At 43.4% G+C, this 17,095-nt stretch overlaps 1 protein-coding gene and 1 long non-coding RNA gene across 2 annotated transcripts in view; both read right to left on the bottom strand.

The window, feature by feature from the left end:
- Positions 1 to 17,095, bottom strand: part of LOC113017716 (NACHT, LRR and PYD domains-containing protein 12-like) — a 1,242,929-nt gene that overhangs the window by 864,348 nt on the left and 361,486 nt on the right. Inside the window, exon 11 of the mRNA XM_080296777.1 lies at positions 11,659 to 11,835. Within this exon, the coding sequence (XP_080152903.1) occupies positions 11,659 to 11,835 (177 nt within the window). The remainder of the gene's footprint in view (positions 1 to 11,658; positions 11,836 to 17,095) is intronic.
- LOC145424040 (uncharacterized) lies at positions 13,905 to 17,067 on the bottom strand. The gene is made up of 2 exons (XR_013904996.1): positions 15,721 to 17,067; positions 13,905 to 14,593 (listed from the first exon to the last, which is right to left on the bottom strand). It is a non-coding gene; the product is annotated as an uncharacterized LOC145424040 (long non-coding RNA).

Below are 17,095 nucleotides of genomic sequence, written 5' to 3'. Positions count from 1 at the left end.
AACACTGAGTTGAATCTCCATGGCTGATAGTTGGAGCAGGCATCAGGAATACACATTGAAAAAACAAGAGGAGAAATCACCAGAGTCTTATAATCACATTCTGTAACTAAAGGGAGACGTTTTTCTATACAAATATATGTTTTATGGACATTAGAAAAAAAGAGTATTGACGTGAAGCAGGATTATGAAATCTCCATACATCAGCCAGCCCATAATTATCAAGAAAGCTCTGAATGACGCATGCTGAGTTTGGACTAAGTGTACTTTTGTGTGAACTGTGGTCCATAGCAGATAATGAGCAGTTTAGGTCTCCCTCAAAGATGATATTGTGTGATGACATATTGGGGAGCCGCGCAAAGACATTAGTGAAAAATCTGTGATCGTCCCAATTAGAGGCGTAGATATTTGCTAAGATCAAAGGAAAACCATAAACTATATTTTCTGCACTTAAAATCCTGTAATTTTCTCATAAATCGACAGTGCGGCTTATGGATGAATTCTGGTTGTGCTTACTGACCTCGAACCGATTTTATGTGCTACACGGCGCTCAGAAACCTTTCAAAAGATGTTTTGGTACGACTTTGCTCAGCTACGAGGCCGCACCGCTTGATGGATTGTTGGAGCATTACAGCTACGAGGAGCCTCGCGGAGTGATACGTACTCTGCTTCAACGTAATATTACTGTATTGAGTGTGTATAAGGACCATAAATGGCACCTGTAAGAGACACGGTTACAAAGAGGGTTTCAAACTCCAGGCTGTCAGTCACGCAGTAGAACCTGGGAACAGAGCAGCTGCTTGTTATTATGCTCAGCGTCTGTTTACATTTTGACTGCACGATTGTGAGCTTTTTGTTATGCACAAAAACAACATTGTTTTCTTTTATTTATGGAGCATTATTATTTAATAAATGCTGATCATTTATTCCTGAGTAATTGTTTCATGTACATCTACGCTGTATGTTAATAAATGTGCCTGTGTGAGATTTGGGACACAGCTTTGACTAAGAACTCTCTTTTTGTTCGTACTTTCTGGCTTCAAAAATATCGAGATATATATCGTATATCGCCATCCAGCTAAAGAATATCGAGATATGAACTTTGGGTCATATCGCCCAGTCGTAATATTGCAATAGGTTGTCCGTTAAACTCAAGCGGGGCTTGGGCCCTGGCACGGCGTAGCCACACAATCCTGGTAGTAGTGACGCTCGGCTATGACGGCGTGCGGGTTACCAGCTGGCTTTCTCAGGATAGGGCTCCTGTGTGAGCGGTCGACAATAACGTCTTTATCCATACCCAGCACTTCACGTAGTAGCACGGATACGGCCGTGGAGGAGCTCGAGTCCAGGCCCTCTGGGATCCCTATGATGTGGATGTTAGCTCTCCGCTTCCTGCCTTCATCACATTTATCCTTCAGGTCAGACAGCTCCTCCTTCATACTCTCTACTGTAGACTGCAGGGTGGTCACCTCATCGCTCCACATTGACAGCCCATCCTCAGCTTCTTTCACTGTAACCTTTACTCCATCAACTTCGCCGCACGTCGCCGCCATGCTGTTAGCGATCTCATTTCTCAGTCCTTGCACGTCAGCCCTTATATTGTCAAAATCTTCTTTCAATGCATTTCTGACTTCTTCTTTTAACAGCGTACTAATGTCCTCTTTAATGGATTGAAGAAGCTCCAGTTTTAGAGCAGTAGGATCCACATCACGCGCGTCTGTTGAGTCTGCTCTTCAGCGGCCGTAGAGCTGGACGCTGCCCTTTGGCCATCATCGATACTCTCGCCCGAGATCGCACCGGGGCTAAAATATTCACCTGCTCAGCTGTTTTTGATCAGTTTGAGCCTGTGTGGTTTGATCAGGTGGAGGAACGATGTGATGCTATAAAGACATCATCTTGTCCAAATGATGTTGTTCCAACACGTGTTTAAAAAGATTTTAAAGGTTGTTGGTTCCGACATCTTAGCGATTTTTAACAGCAGTCTTAGTTCAGGTGTTGTACAGCCTGTTTTAAACATGCTGTTGTACAGCCTGTACTAAAAACCTGATCTGGATCTTCTGTCCGCTCAAACTTCAGGCCTATTTCAAAGCTTCCCTTCCTGTCGAAGATTTTGTAAAAGATTATATTTGTTCAGCTGCAATCTGTTGTAAAGGTTTCAGTCTGGTTTTAAAGCTCTTCACAGCACTGAAACTGCACTTTGGAAAGTTCTTAATGATCTTTTATCAGCCACTGATCAGGAGACTCCGCTGTGCTTTTGGATCTGACCGCTGCCTTGACCACAGCATCTTGACCTCACCATTGGAGCATGGCGGCATCAAGGGCGCTCTATTAGACTGGTTCAGCTCTTTTATTAAATCGCATTATTACATTTGGGGCTTATATTTGACGGCAATTTGAAAAACAGCTGAGCTCAGTTGTACAGCGGTCTTTCTTCAAACTGAGGCTTTTATCTAAGGTGAGATCATTTATATCTTTTAAAAACCTTGAACGGGCGATCCACGTTTTCATGACGTCCCAGCTGGATTATTGTAACTCCTTATATGTTGGAGTTAGTGGGACCTGCCTGGCAAGACTGCAGCTGGTCCAGAAAGCTGCAGCTCGTCTTCTGACACAAGCTCAAAGACATTTATCGTCCCAACAACCACATATACGCTGGTCCCTCGCTGTAACACAGTTCACCTTTGGCGGCCTCGCTGTTTCGCTGATCTTTTTTGTGCAATTTTGCATGCTTTTGTTTTTTACAGCGCATTGTGTTCTGCGTCCTGATTGGCTGTAGACCATTGTCAGCCAATCTCGTGCCGTGTCTCCTGTACAGTACAGAATGTGTTCAAATTTACAGCAGTGTGACTCTGCAGTGCTGCACTGTATGTTTGTACGTTTTGTCCCCAACAAACAACAATGATGACGAGACGTTTTGCACCTGTGGTAGCAGCCAAAGGCAGAGGAAGATGCTGACCATCATAGTTTCAACAAGGAGGCAAAAAGGTTGTAACTGTCCACAACAAGAACATCGTAAGGATGGAGTCAGCTTTGGCTTTGTGGCTCAGTGACCGCAGGAAAAAGAACATCGTGCTGGACACCAACATTATCTGCAGAAAAACTCAAAAGCTTTATGAAACTTTACCTGACAGCGAGGAGCCCAGGCCATGGACGAGTGCTCCTCACACAGAAGCTCATTTAATGCCAGCAAAGGCTGATTTGACATGTTTCAGAAACACTTTGCTTTCACTCTTTAATAATGAACTTATTTTTCTATGAAGGTTTGAACTTTGTTTAAACAAGAGAGAAAAGTGTGAAAATGTTCATGCCTGTCTGAGAAAAGTGTAGAAAGTGTGCAGTGAGGGTTTAACTGCCTTAAAACTTCTATAATACTTGTAAAACATAAAGCTGCTACTTCATTCTGAGACTTATTTTTAGAACGTAACTCGATAAACGAGCGACCGCAGTACTGTATTGTGTTTATTTTGAAAACTCTCAACAGGATCTTCAGATTTATTTTGAAAGCTTTATCTGGAAAACACAAACACATAAGCAGGAAACAAAGAGCGTGATATGAAACGATAGACGTTTTCATATGGTCATCATATATACATCGTTCTATCGAACAGCCCCAGCTCCTGCTGTCAGTCTCTGTAAATCTGCTCTGAAAACACATTTGTATTCACTGGCTTTTAATACAGCATGAGAGTTATTTGATATTTGATGTGTGATATTAATATTAGGAGTTATTTTAATAGTTATCTTGGATTCTTGTACAGCACTGTGGTCAACGCTGCTGCTGTAATTAATGTGCTATAAACACATAAACAATCTGCAGTTAAACATCCAAAACTAAAGATGTGATCGCTGCCTTTAGAAAATGTGCTGATGCACAAGATATCAGCTCCATTAAGGTGGAATGTGGCCGTGTTAGAAACATGTTGGAAGAAGTTTGAAGCTGAAACTGTGAAGCTGAGAGTGAAAGAGCTCCAGCGTCTGTCACAGGAAACTTTCTTATTTCCACACTGATGAAAGCATCAAGCTTTGATTTCCTGCTGCTTTTATTGAGTCACACTGTGAAACTGAGCCACAGCTGAACCAGCATCCCTGTACAGCAGACACTTACAGCGCTTGGCTGCTTCCATTGGACCCTCTGCACAGAGCTTCAGTTTCCTCTTCTGGTCCCAAAGTGCAGAACAACAAGGTTTCAAACAGCTTCGTTCCAGCAGCATCAGCCACAGACATGCAGAGAGAATCCTTTGGTTGTGTTGTGTGTTTGCATATCTGCTGTGTTGCTTTGTGAGGATGGATCATCTACTGCAGCTCCAGATAAACAAGCTGGACCTGAACCTGGTAGCTTCACTTAGAAGACACTTGTGACGGGAACGTGTGAGAAGTTTTGTGCAGACAAGTTTGGATTTAGAGTGTGGGACGAGCTCTCCACAGTCTTTGTGGAGATCCACATTCTGCATACTGCCTGTGAGAAGCTGCAGACATTTGTCCTCCAAATCCACTGAGCAGCTGCTCGTGGTGGTTTTAGTTTCATGTGTGCGTGTTAGCATGAAGCCTCGGTCACACTCTGCTGTGGACACGGTCACGGACAGCTGGACGCCTGATGGACGAGTCGTCCATCCTGTTAAACTTCTTTGAGCATGAGAATAGCATAAGAAGCTCAGTGGACACTGTTCAGGGTTTTAACTCTCGCTTTCACTTCAGCTTCACCAACAACAGCACAAGCAGAGCAGCCCACTGCCTGCATGGCTGGGACAGCGCCCCCTGGTGACTGTAAACCACTACAACATGTAGACGGCCGTCTGCAGGCTGGATGTAGCACCACCGCAGAGACGTGCTGCAGCTCTGTTTAGTTACCCAGCTGACAGCAGAGGCTGTAGTTTACTGTTACCAACATGGAAAACTGAAGCTTCACCAGCTGGAGCTACAGAGCTGGAGAACAAAGGAGACTGAGAGGCCAGAATGATGTGGGAGGAAACATCAAGAGCCTGTTTGAAAGGAGACACATGTGGATGCTGTGCCAGTCTGTGGTCTGTCAGAAGTCAGCTGAGTCACACTGCAAGAAGCTGCAGAATCTCAGAGGAGGAGATTTGGAAGTGTTTGTGGGACAAACTGGACTCAAAGAAAGAAGATGTTTGTGAAGTCTTTGGTGGAGGTGAGCAGTGTGAAGCAGAACACATGCAGATGAATCAGGAGGTCAGCATCAGTGTCTCCTTGTGGTGGACGGTAAAAGAATCAGAGCCAACGCTCCCGTCCACCCTCGGCATGAAGCAGTGCTGTTTCTGAAACAGGAGGACAAGTCCAGAGAAGACAGAGGAAGCAAAGATGAGGGTGGGACAGGACAGCAGGACTTCCTTCACACCTGCAGCTCCATCACACTGCTGTAGGTCCTCTTCATCACACATGTACCTGCAGCCTGTCTTCAAGTCCAGGAGTCACCTCCACACAGTGTAGAAGCCTCCTGTGCAGACCATGGAGTCCAGCCTCTGTCAGGGAAGTCGGCACTAAAGTCTGAAAGACTTCAATCTGTCTCTGCTCCACCCGAGAAAGACCAGCACCGTACTTGTTGTGCATTCAAGGAGGGAACATCAGCGCTGCATCGTGGGAACAACACCGCAGGAACAAAGACACAGCACGGCCGATGAAGGACGAGGACAAAGGAAAGGTGAGTGAGAAGACCCTGGTGGTGTGGACGGACCTGCAGGGGCTCCAAGACTGAGGAGCAGAGACGTCCATGTACCAGCTGAGGATGCTGCAGTGATCCAGGGAGCTCGGTCCAATCTGAGGCCGTGTGAACTACGTGGACCACAGTTTCTTCACAGACTTCAGCCACGTGAACATCTGGAGATCCAACAGTGCACGAGCTGTGAGCCATCAGCTGTTTCTCTCATCAGCTGCTGGAATGAGAGCTGCTGGAATCATCTCGAGCAGCAGGAAATCACTGATGTTGTTTCTAAACAAAGATATGGGACTGAGCTCCGCTGAGCTCCTTCTACTTTCATCCAGATAGAAACTGCTACAGTCTGCTGATTATTGCTTTGCCTCCATCACACGAGCTCTTTATCCTGTTCTTCACTCTCATTGGTTCTTTGTCTGCTTGTTTTTACAACAGTAGTCTTCTGATTGGTCAAAGGAGACAATCAGCTGTGACTAAATGTAGCTCCTACAGCAGTGATGGGAATAACTACTGAAGCTAATCCAGTATCAAAGCTCAGGAATCAGCAGCTCCCACCTCGTTTTCTTTCAACAACTATTTTTAGCTGCTGTGTTTTTGTGTTTCTGCAGACCTCAGACATCCTGCTGCTCTGGACAACTTTTTCATTCTTTTGTATCATTCTTTTGCTTTTCTTTTATTATTATGTTATATGTATTAATATGTGAAACACTTATTCTTTGTGTTTTTGCTTTGCTCCTGTCAAACTGCTTTAATAAAATCTGCTGCAGTCTAAACTGTGGACGTTCCCTTTTTAAGCCTTTGTGAAACAATAAAGGTTTAAATCTGAGTATTCATCTATGTTAGTGTTTAATGGGTCTGATAGGTTGCTTTGGCCTTTCCCAGTAATATCTTCCCTTGCAGTCTGTGGTCCAGGCTTCTAAAACCATCCCAGGTTAACAAGAACTACAATCTAGAGGAGAGCTGCCATAACAGGTGTGACTGATGAGATCTGACCTGCAAGGTTACTCAGGTTTGTTTGTATCAGGACAAGCAGGGAAGCCGCCTGGATGTCAAAGTAGTTAGAGCTGGGCGAGTGTCCTCACCCACATCGGCTTCACAACTCTGCATCATCTACTGAGTAAGACTCAGAGCATCAGAGATTAGAAGGTCTACAAAGAGCTGAACCAGACTTCCTGTATAAAGGTTTTAGTTCCACAGATCGACAGTGTCAGCACAACTAAAACGTGGAGACTGACCTCAGAGTTTCAATTTGATGTTGTGGATTCTCCAGAAGAACACACAGCTGCTTCACTCCTGAATCCTGCAGCTTGTGGGAGCTCAGGTCCACCTCTCTGGGATACGAAGGGTTGAGCTTCAGCACTGCTTCCAGATAATCACAGCTGATCTCTGACAAATCACAGCGCTCCAATCTGTATAGAGAATGAAAGATGTAAGTTTATTAGACAAAGTGCTTGAAATCATTCAGTGTTTCATCATCTGTTCAGAGCTGAAGAAGGTTCAGAATGTAGAAGTTTAGAAAATGGAAACTCCAAACAGCTGAAGCCAACAGGAAGCAGCTTCAAACAAACACAACAAGAGAAAAAACTCTGAATGTTTCACATTAAAGTCGAACATTTCTAACAAGAGTGTTTTAAAGACAGAGTCACTGATGATCATCTTCTGCCCAGTAAAACTTTGGTTTTCCACATGTGAGTGTTAATGATGCACAAAGACTGTGAGTGCAAAGAGGGAGCGAGGAGGATGACAGAGAGATGGTACAGGAGCATCAAGAACCCGGCGAGGAAATGAGCAGAAGGACTTTGGAGCCTGTTGGATTGAAGCTTTCACAGAGACGTGTTTGACTGGACACCACCAGGACAGACTTTTAATCCCAGGATTTGGATGAGCTTTCTGTCTTTATGTTCACAAATGATGCTGTAACTCTGTGACTGTCCTGGAACTGTCAGCAGTGTGGTTACGTCCTTTTGACCTGAGTTTCCACAGCTCTTATAACAGCAGTGTACATTCAGACTGAGACACGCTTCAGTCTGTATGGACCTGTTTCTGTAGCTGCCACCATCATTCTACGGTCGTGTCCAAATTCATGGGCTGCATCCTCCCGAGGACCCGGCCTTTGCGGTCTACGTGGGCTGGGTCCTCAGAAGGTCGGGTAGGCTGGAAATAAACGGCTGGGGAAATTGGAGGGTCTAGCCTTCTGATTAGCGTCACCGCTGTCTCGGTGGAGTTTAATAAACTCAGCCGTCTGCTCCTTGCTATCTAAAATATAACAGGACACTGGCGTAAATTCTCGACCGTCTCATACTTCTGTTTAATCAGTTTTCTGTTTGACGTTTAGTCAGCTCTGTAAAGACCAAGGAGGAACCCACCTGGGGGATTAATAAAGTTTTATTTTATCTAATCTAATAACTTTAATCTCAGCCAAACCGATTTACTCACGAACAAACAAAACACTGAAAAAAGCCCAACAATAACATTTTGAGGTTGTCTAAGTGACTTATATATCACGTTTAACCTGAGTAGCGAAAGTCCGCGGTGATCTGAAAATGATGTGCCGGGAGTTGTGCCGTTCTCGGCGGCTTCAGTGACCCTCGAGCTCCCGGCGAGCTATCGAGCTGGTGGGTAGCAGACGTCTCCGAAAACGTCGAAGCACTTTTGCAAATATGCGGTATCTTGATAAACCGAGCAGATATTTGATGTTTACACAGCTACTTTCTCGCCTGAAAATATGTTAAAAGTTTATTTTGTGACCGAGAAAGATTAGTATGAGTAATTTTAAAACTTAGTAGCGGCCGCCATTGTTGGAAACTGGAGTTTGGCTGGGCCGCGCTATGAATTCTGGGATATGGTAGGCCACGAAGGACACACCCGACCCATCCTTCAAATTCGGGGAAAAGGAGGACGCATTTGTTGGCTGCATTCGGAGGAGTCTACGAATTTGGACAGCCTTCGACGTGTCGCTGCGACGTAATCGGTCTACAAATGCGGCCTCAGGAGGATGCAGCCCATGAATTTGGACACGACCTACATGTTTGTACATCAGCTTATCAAATACTGTCTGCTGTCTTCATTTATTACTCTTCACCTGCTTCACTGTCACTGTGTGGGCGGAGCAGCCTGAGCCCCGCCCACACAGACACAGCTCCTCTCTGGAGCAAAACTTCTGCTTCATCTCCGCCTCTTTTCTTCATCCTCCACCTCTCTCTTCTCTTCTTCGGTGTTCTGCAGCCACAGAGTCTCACAGCCGTTACCACACCCATACCTGAGCAGCTAGCATTACCCAGCATGCCGTGCAGCAGTGTCAGTTTGTAAATGTGCAAGAATTCCTGCTCCAAACTGTTTCACAGAGTGCTGTGTGCCGTGACCTTTGACCTGCTAAAGACAGTCAGCTGTGGATTATTCATTGTTGTGTCTGATACTTAGAACTGTGAGGAAGAAGCTACACAGTTAATCAGGGTCCCCTCTCTCTGAATCAGGAAAGGTGGGCAGGCCGCGTGTGGGCCGCGGGCCATACGTTGAGTATCACTGTTTGAAATGTGAACATTGTTCTGCTGCAGTCAATGGACTAAACCAGAGAAGAAGAAAACAGACTTTACCATGAAGATCCTCAGTGTGGATCAGTATAATATCAGCCTGATGTCTGCAGTTTAGTGTCAGCACAACTTTCACATCATATTCATCTCAGCACAACTAAAACATGCTGACTGACCTCAGAGTTTCAAATCGACATCGTGGATTCTCCCGAAAATCACACAGATGCTTCACTCCTGAACCCTTCAGGTTGCTGTAGGTTCCACTCAGGTCCACCTCTGTGGGATACGAGGGGTTGGACTTCAGTGCTGCTGCCAGATAATCAAGGCCAATATCTGACAAACCACAGGTCTCCAATCTGTATAAAGAATGAAAGATGTAAGTTTATTAGACAAAGTGCTTGAAATCATTCAGTGTTTCATCATCTGTTCAGAGCTGAAGAAGGTTCAGAATGTAGAAGTTTAGAAAATGGAAACTCCAAACAGCTGAAGCCAACAGGAAGCAGCTTCAAACAAACACAACAAGAGAAAAAACTCTGAATGTTTCACATTAAAGTCGTACATTTCTCATAAAAACAGGACAAAGACTTGAAAAAGTCGTGTTTTTCCTTCCAGGAACCACATGGCTTCACTTTTAAAGGTGAAGTGTGACAGAAATGGACATATTTGAAGTCCAACACCTTTTTCCAGTCACATTATTAAAGCAGACAAACTACAAGCTCATTTTCATTCCAACAAGTCATCTTCTGACCTGGACTAACAACACTGGTCTCTATGTGCAGCTGGCTGTGAGACCAGTGCTCAGGGAGCGTCTACAAAGTGCAACACTGAAAGAACATCACACACTCATTTGCTTCCAGCACTTTCACACAAACATCTACTGTCATTATTGTCACCAAACTCTGTGGATCCTTTATTGCAAATTCAAATGGGATCAAATGGTCAGACAAAAGAGGCTTATGAGGAAATATGATGAAATGTTGTGTATTAGCAGCAACTTATTGAATCATTTTCCTCAGAAACCAAACAAAATGATTGACAAACATGTTTTTACAAACTCAGTGTTGGACTTGGATCAGCAGGATAAGCTGATGTTTAAAGGCATTTGAGTCTCGCTGTATGAGAGTCCAGTTCTTACTCAATATTTATGGATGATGTTCTTTCAGTGTTGCACTTTGTCGACGCTCCCTGAGCCTCACAGCCAGCTGCACATGGACCAGCTGACATTACCCAGCATTAGAGGCGGCTGTAAAAAATTCATGTTCCCATTTAAATGGTTTTAATTTGAATAAAATGATGTTGATTCATTCAATCCTGAATCGATGTTTAATATAAATGTATTTTGCCAGAATCTCAGGTTAAAGCTCACAAACTATTTCAACAAGCAGCAAACAGATAAAACAGTAAATGAGAGCAGCTAAACACACAAAGATGGAAACACAGAGCGTGGATCGTTCACTCGACGGCACGTACACGGACACGCCGTCGGGGCTGAAAGTGGACAGCTCACAGATCCTGAAGCTGCAGGTTTCATCTGTCTCCAACCAAAACTGAGTGAAGCAGCAGCAAAAGAAGATCCAAACTCTGCTTCACGTTTGATCAATATGCTCATGAATTCTCTCTGACTTTGGCTGTTCCTGCCTGCACAGCTCTCTCTCTCTCAGTGTACTCCAAGAACAGCTTCAAACATCTGTTTCTGCATCATTCACTGTTTATTAGCCACCAGTCTGCTGTTGTGTTCAGTGCTGTCGGCCTCTGACAGTAAAGCCTCATTTCTGCTGTTCCATGGAAACTTTTTAAAATGATGACAGATTACAAACTCTCAGCTGTGTCTGTAATCAAACCTCTGTAACTTTGCTTCACTTCAGCAGCATCAGCTCATGTTCACATGTTGCTTCATGGTTTGCTTCAGTTTTTGATCGACTGCAGAATATTTTGAAGGTTATCTGCTATAAAAAGCCAGAAGAGGAAAATCTGCTTCATGTGTTTCTGTTTGATCCTCAGTGACTTTGACACAAAGGCCTCTGCTGTGATGATCACACCTCTGATCAAGTCTCACAGTGTCACAACTGATAAATGATCAGAGTTAGAATATTTCTGACTGTCTGCTGTGTGCCGTGACCTTTGACCTGCTAAAGACAGTCAGCTGTGGATTATTCATTGTTGTGTCTGATACTTAGAACTGTGAGGAAGAAGCTACACAGTTAATCAGGGTCCCCTCTCTCTGAATCAGGAAAGGTGGGCAGGCCGCGTGTGGGCCGCGGGCCATACGTTGAGTATCACTGTTTGAAATGTGAACATTGTTCTGCTGCAGTCAATGGACTAAACCAGAGAAGAAGAAAACAGACTTTACCATGAAGATCCTCAGTGTGGATCAGTATAATATCAGCCTGATGTCTGCAGTTTAGTGTCAGCACAACTTTCACATCATATTCATCTCAGCACAACTAAAACATGCTGACTGACCTCAGAGTTTCAAGTTTACATCCTGGACTCTCCAGGAAACCACACAGATGCTTCACTCCTGAATCCTGCAGGTTGTTGTTGTCGCTCAGGTCCAGCTCTCTCAGATGGGAGGGGTTGGACTTCAGTGCTGCTGCCAGATAATCACAGCTGATCTCTGACAAACCACAGCTCCACAATCTGTATAAAGAATGAAAGATGTAAGTTTATTAGACAAAGTGCTTGAAATCATTCAGTGTTTCATCATCTGTTCAGAGCTGAAGAAGGTTCAGAATGTAGAAGTTTAGAAAATGGAAACTCCAAACAGCTGAAGCCAACAGGAAGCAGCTTCAAACAAACACAACAAGAGAAAAAACTCTGAATGTTTCACATTAAAGTCGTACATTTCTCATAAAAACAGGACAAAGACTTGAAAAAGTCGTGTTTTTCCTTCCAGGAACCACATGGCTTCACTTTTAAAGGTGAAGTGTGACAGAAATGGACATATTTGAAGTCCAACACCTTTTTCCAGTCACATTATTAAAGCAGACAAACTACAAGCTCATTTTCATTCCAACAAGTCATCTTCTGACCTGGACTAACAACACTGGTCTCTATGTGCAGCTGGCTGTGAGACCAGTGCTCAGGGAGCGTCTACAAAGTGCAACACTGAAAGAACATCACACACTCATTTGCTTCCAGCACTTTCACACAAACATCTACTGTCATTATTGTCACCAAACTCTGTGGATCCTTTATTGCAAATTCAAATGGGATCAAATGGTCAGACAAAAGAGGCTTATGAGGAAATATGATGAAATGTTGTGTATTAGCAGCAAGTTATTGAATCTTTTTCCTCAGAAACCAAACAAAATGATTGACAAACATGTTTTTACAAACTTTTTTTTTGTGTGTCCCGTTTGGATCTTTAGCCATCAGAATTGTTGTCTTAACGCCAAGAAAGATGCCAAGCGGATTTATTTTACCAAGTGGATCATCATGGCCTTTCCATATTGGTCCATTTGATTGACCTTTATTATAATTATGAATTTATTTTATTTTCGGTTGCTACAAACGGGACAGATATGACTGGGGAACAGGACAGGGAGAGAGAATGAAAGAAAGAGAGGGAGAGAAAGAAAACCAAAGGGGAGAAGGGACGGTGAGAAGGGGGGGAAGAAAAAAAGAAAAACAAACAAAACACCTGGATCACCTGTATGGAGAAAAAAAAACAGAAGAGAAAGCAAGCAACATAATAAAAACAGCACCATCACAATAAACTAGCTAGTAGTAGATAACAGTAGATACTAAATAATAAACGATATTGTGCAGCACGCAAGATAGACAGCGCACAATGTGCTTAGAGGCAGCAGCCATAAAGGTGTAGTCCGCGTCTGTGAACACCCGTGTGTACACCTGTGTGCACACCTGTGTGCACACCTGTGTGGATCAGCATGCTTGTATTCCAAAGGTTTCTCCATGTAACGATCTGCTAGGGAGTGTGGGGAGCCATAGCCCCGTCCCCCAGGGTATGAAGCAGGTATGGAGGAGATCCAGGCCCCAGATATCCAGAGGCCCCAGAGTACAAGGACCCGAGGAGGACCACCAAAAGGGGGGGAATCGCCAATCGGCCACCAGGAGCGAGCCGGTACATACATGAGCGCCCAGCCCCAGACGACAAGGACCACCAACACACCAACGTCTGAGGGCATCAGCCACCGGCAGGGAGTGTGGTGAGGGGAGATAGGCCTCCGTACTTTGGAGGGCCTGAGATGTACCCAGAGAGGTGGAGTCTAAGACCCAACCTGACACATAGACACAGACGAACAGGCGCACGCGGACACAAACGTGCATTCCCACCCCATATGCACAACCAAATACTCGGCACTCACCCAACGTGTAGACAGACACAAATAGAAACTGCACAGACCGTCGCACTCCCCAAACATACTCTATATCCCAAGTCCAGGTACCCCCGCCCTCAGAGGGGCAAGCCGCACCTAAACCCAGGAGATGTAACCCTTCTCTCTGGGGCGGAGGCAAGCGGACCACCTCTTTGATTAGAGCTGTGTCTCTAGTCAAAGCAGAGATGGAACGATGCCACTTTTTATGTCCGATATCGATATGAATCCAATATAGTCGATTTTATAATCAAACGTTTTTTTAATATCTTGCTGCATTTTGTATAAGTTCATACTCAAGTTTAAAAAATCTAAACACTAAAGCTGTTCAGTTATACCTGTCTGCAAAAACACACTGCAGCCAAAACATTAGACAATACTGATCTTTGTATTTTGATGCGGACGTCAAAAACTCTTTGGTTGTGAATAAAAGAAGTGCAACATCAGCACAAAATAATGTTTCTATTGAACAACTAACACAAACAGGTTGTAGAATGGAGCCTTTTATACTCACAGCTGAACAGAAACAACATCCAGAGTGGAAAACAGTGCAAACAACTGCAAACAGGCTTCATGACACTCATGTTTGATCAGGATGGATGTCAGTGTGAGCTGTTTCTATCACATTTAACCTCACAATCAATTTGGTCTCATTTCTATACAAAACTTAACACAAGTATGAAAAAAGTGTTTTTGATTGTTTTGTTTTTTGAACCATGAAACTGTTTAACAACACAGTTTGTTTCAAAGTCAAACTTGAGTCTGTCCATCGTTCGGTCAGACTGAGCAATGACAGCACACAGACGTAGACAACAGCTCTCTCAAACACCAAACTCAGGTCCTGTTGATGCTGATATACAGTGACACAGTTACATGGGTGATTCATCCTTTTAACTTTATCTTTAAACAGCTGCAGCTGTCACTGACAGCGCATGTGGTACTTTAACCTTTGGACTGTTTTCATCAGTTAATTATGGAGTTACTACAAAGAGTGAAACTATAGGATGATCTGTCTGCTGTCACTGGGTGGTGCTGAGGTCTGAATCTGAGGACGGCTCCTGTAGTCACAACAAGAACACAATCATCACAAACTGAAATATAAATATGATGGAGTAGAGCTTGAATTAGCTCCAGAATTTAAATATCTTGGGGTCATTCTAGACCCAACATTATCCTTCAAGAGTCACATAAATAAAGTGTCCCAGGTACTTAAATTTAATAATCGAAATTTTAATCATATACGTAATAATTTAAATATGAATGTTGCAAAAACTTATTTTTACTCAATGATCATCTCTCATATGGACTATTGTTTGACGTCCTGGTCACTTGCTTGTCCAACAACACTTAAAACTATTGAAAACATTTATAAAAGAAGTTTAAAACTACTTGACAAAAAACCGACTTCCCACCACCACTGTCATGTGTTAAAAAAACATAAATTACTGAACTTCAATAACTAGGTGAAACTTAAAAGAGTGAGTTTAATATATAAAGTCTTACACTCCCTTGCTCCACCACCATTAAAGCAGTTCATTAGGCATAAAGAAAGCTCAGACAGGACCACTCGAGCTACAATCCGAGGAGACTTGTTTATACCCCACAGACGGACAGCATTTGGGCAGAACGTCCTCTCTGTCCAGGGAGGCCATCTGTGGAACAGTCTTCCTCAACCCATTAGAGAATGCTCTACACTCAGTTTGTTTAAGGCAAAGGTTAAAAACTGGTTATGGACAAATCAAGTGTGCGATCATGTATGAATTGTATAGTTTTAATGTTTTATTTGGGAACAGAATGGTGTGTGTGTGTAAGTTTGGTGACGGAGTTTTTATTATGAATGAATGATGAATTTTTATGAATTATTATGTCTATTTTTTATGCTTAAGGACAACAGATGGAAATTAGTCCTTGGCTATAATCTGGTATGTTTACATTCATGTAATTTTTTTTTTACATTTATGTTCATTAACATGCACTGTCCTAAATAAATAAATAAATAAATAAATAAATAAAGTTTATCTCTCAAATCTGAAATAAAGTTGATCCTTCTGTCCTCACACACTCGGGAGTGTTCTTCTCTTCTCTTACATTTTTTCAGTCCTACAGTTCTGCTGACAGCTGACATATGAGCTGTTTATTTAAAAAAAGCCTTATATACGAACAGATGTTCCTATATCATGTTCACCTTTGAGTTGTTGGAGCTTTATAAATGGACATCTGCAAAGATGTGATGATGGAGCAGGTTTCAGTGCTGCTGCATCCTGGTCACAACATACGGAGGTGGTATCAGCACTGGTATCAGCACTGGTATCAGCACTGGTATCAGCACTGGTATCAGCACTGGTATTGAAGAAGAAATATTAATGCTTCAAACTATTTGTCTTAAAGGATGGAAGCTGTACAGAGTTCTGCACATGTGTCTTTGTGAACATACCTCATTAACAATATTTCAGACAGTTTTTAACCTGAATATTTGCAACAAACTCAGTATAAAAAATACAGTCAGCGCTAAAAAATTAATCAGTCGAAAAATTAAAATTTTAACTTAAGCTGCCAAGAGGAAGTCGTTGGTTTCAGTAAATATCAGGCTTTGCTATTTGATCGGTTTTTACAGATTAATGAGGAGTTACTGAAGTGCCAGGTTTTTAAAGTAGGTGTTACTGTCTTTACACATGTGGAGACTGAAAACATGGTGCTGTTTAATAAGATATTTAATATTCAGCTCTGCACAGGAGCTGCAGCAGGGTGCAGCCTGTTGCCTTTACAGTATAATACTTGTAATAAAAGTACAGTAACGGTAATTAGTGACTGGGCAGCCCGGGGCGTTTCTCTTGATTTCTTTAGTCAGGGTAAATTCATTCACCTGCACGGGTTAGCTAAACAAACCCAGACGGCCGAGTGCTCATCTTAGCTAGCTAGGTCTCAGGACCGAGCTAAGGACGGTAGTTACGGAGTAGCTTACAAACACGTTTAACTTACCGAAAAAGTGCAGCGGGGCCTCGGGTCCTTCTGTCGGGTAGTCCAGTTTACTGAAGAACACCTCAGGCTGTCAGGTTAAAACACTCGGCCGTGTCTTCGTAGCGTAAACGCTGGCCGTCCTCTCAGAGCCTACCTCTATCTGCTATTCCCGAACAGAGATACGCAAGTTTCTCCGTGACTGCAGCTGCCAGTCAATTCAATTCAATTCAATTCAATTTTATTTATATAGCGCCAAATCACAACAAAAGTCGTCTCAAGGCGCTTCATAGATACAGAGAAAAACCCAACAATCATATGACCCCCTATGAGCAAGCACTTTGGCGACAGTGGGAAGGAAAAACTCCCTTTTAACAGGAAGAAACCTCCGGCAGAACCAGGCTCAGGGAGGGGCGGGGCCATCTGCTGCGACCGGTTGAGGTGAGAGAAGGAAGACAGGATAAAAGACATGCTGTGGAAGAGAGACAGAGGTTAATAACAGATATGATTCAATGCAGAGAGGTCTGTTAACACATAGTGAGTGAGAAAGGTGACTGGAAAGGAAAAACTCAATGCATCATGGGAATCCCCCGGCAGCCTACATC

The sequence above is a fragment of the Astatotilapia calliptera genome, chromosome 23 (genome assembly GCF_964374335.1).
Source record: "Astatotilapia calliptera chromosome 23, fAstCal68.1, whole genome shotgun sequence".
NCBI classification, from domain to species: domain Eukaryota; kingdom Metazoa; phylum Chordata; class Actinopteri; order Cichliformes; family Cichlidae; genus Astatotilapia; species Astatotilapia calliptera.
The sequence above is the reverse complement of the archived record's forward strand: the minus strand, read 5'-3'. Positions and strand labels throughout refer to the sequence as shown.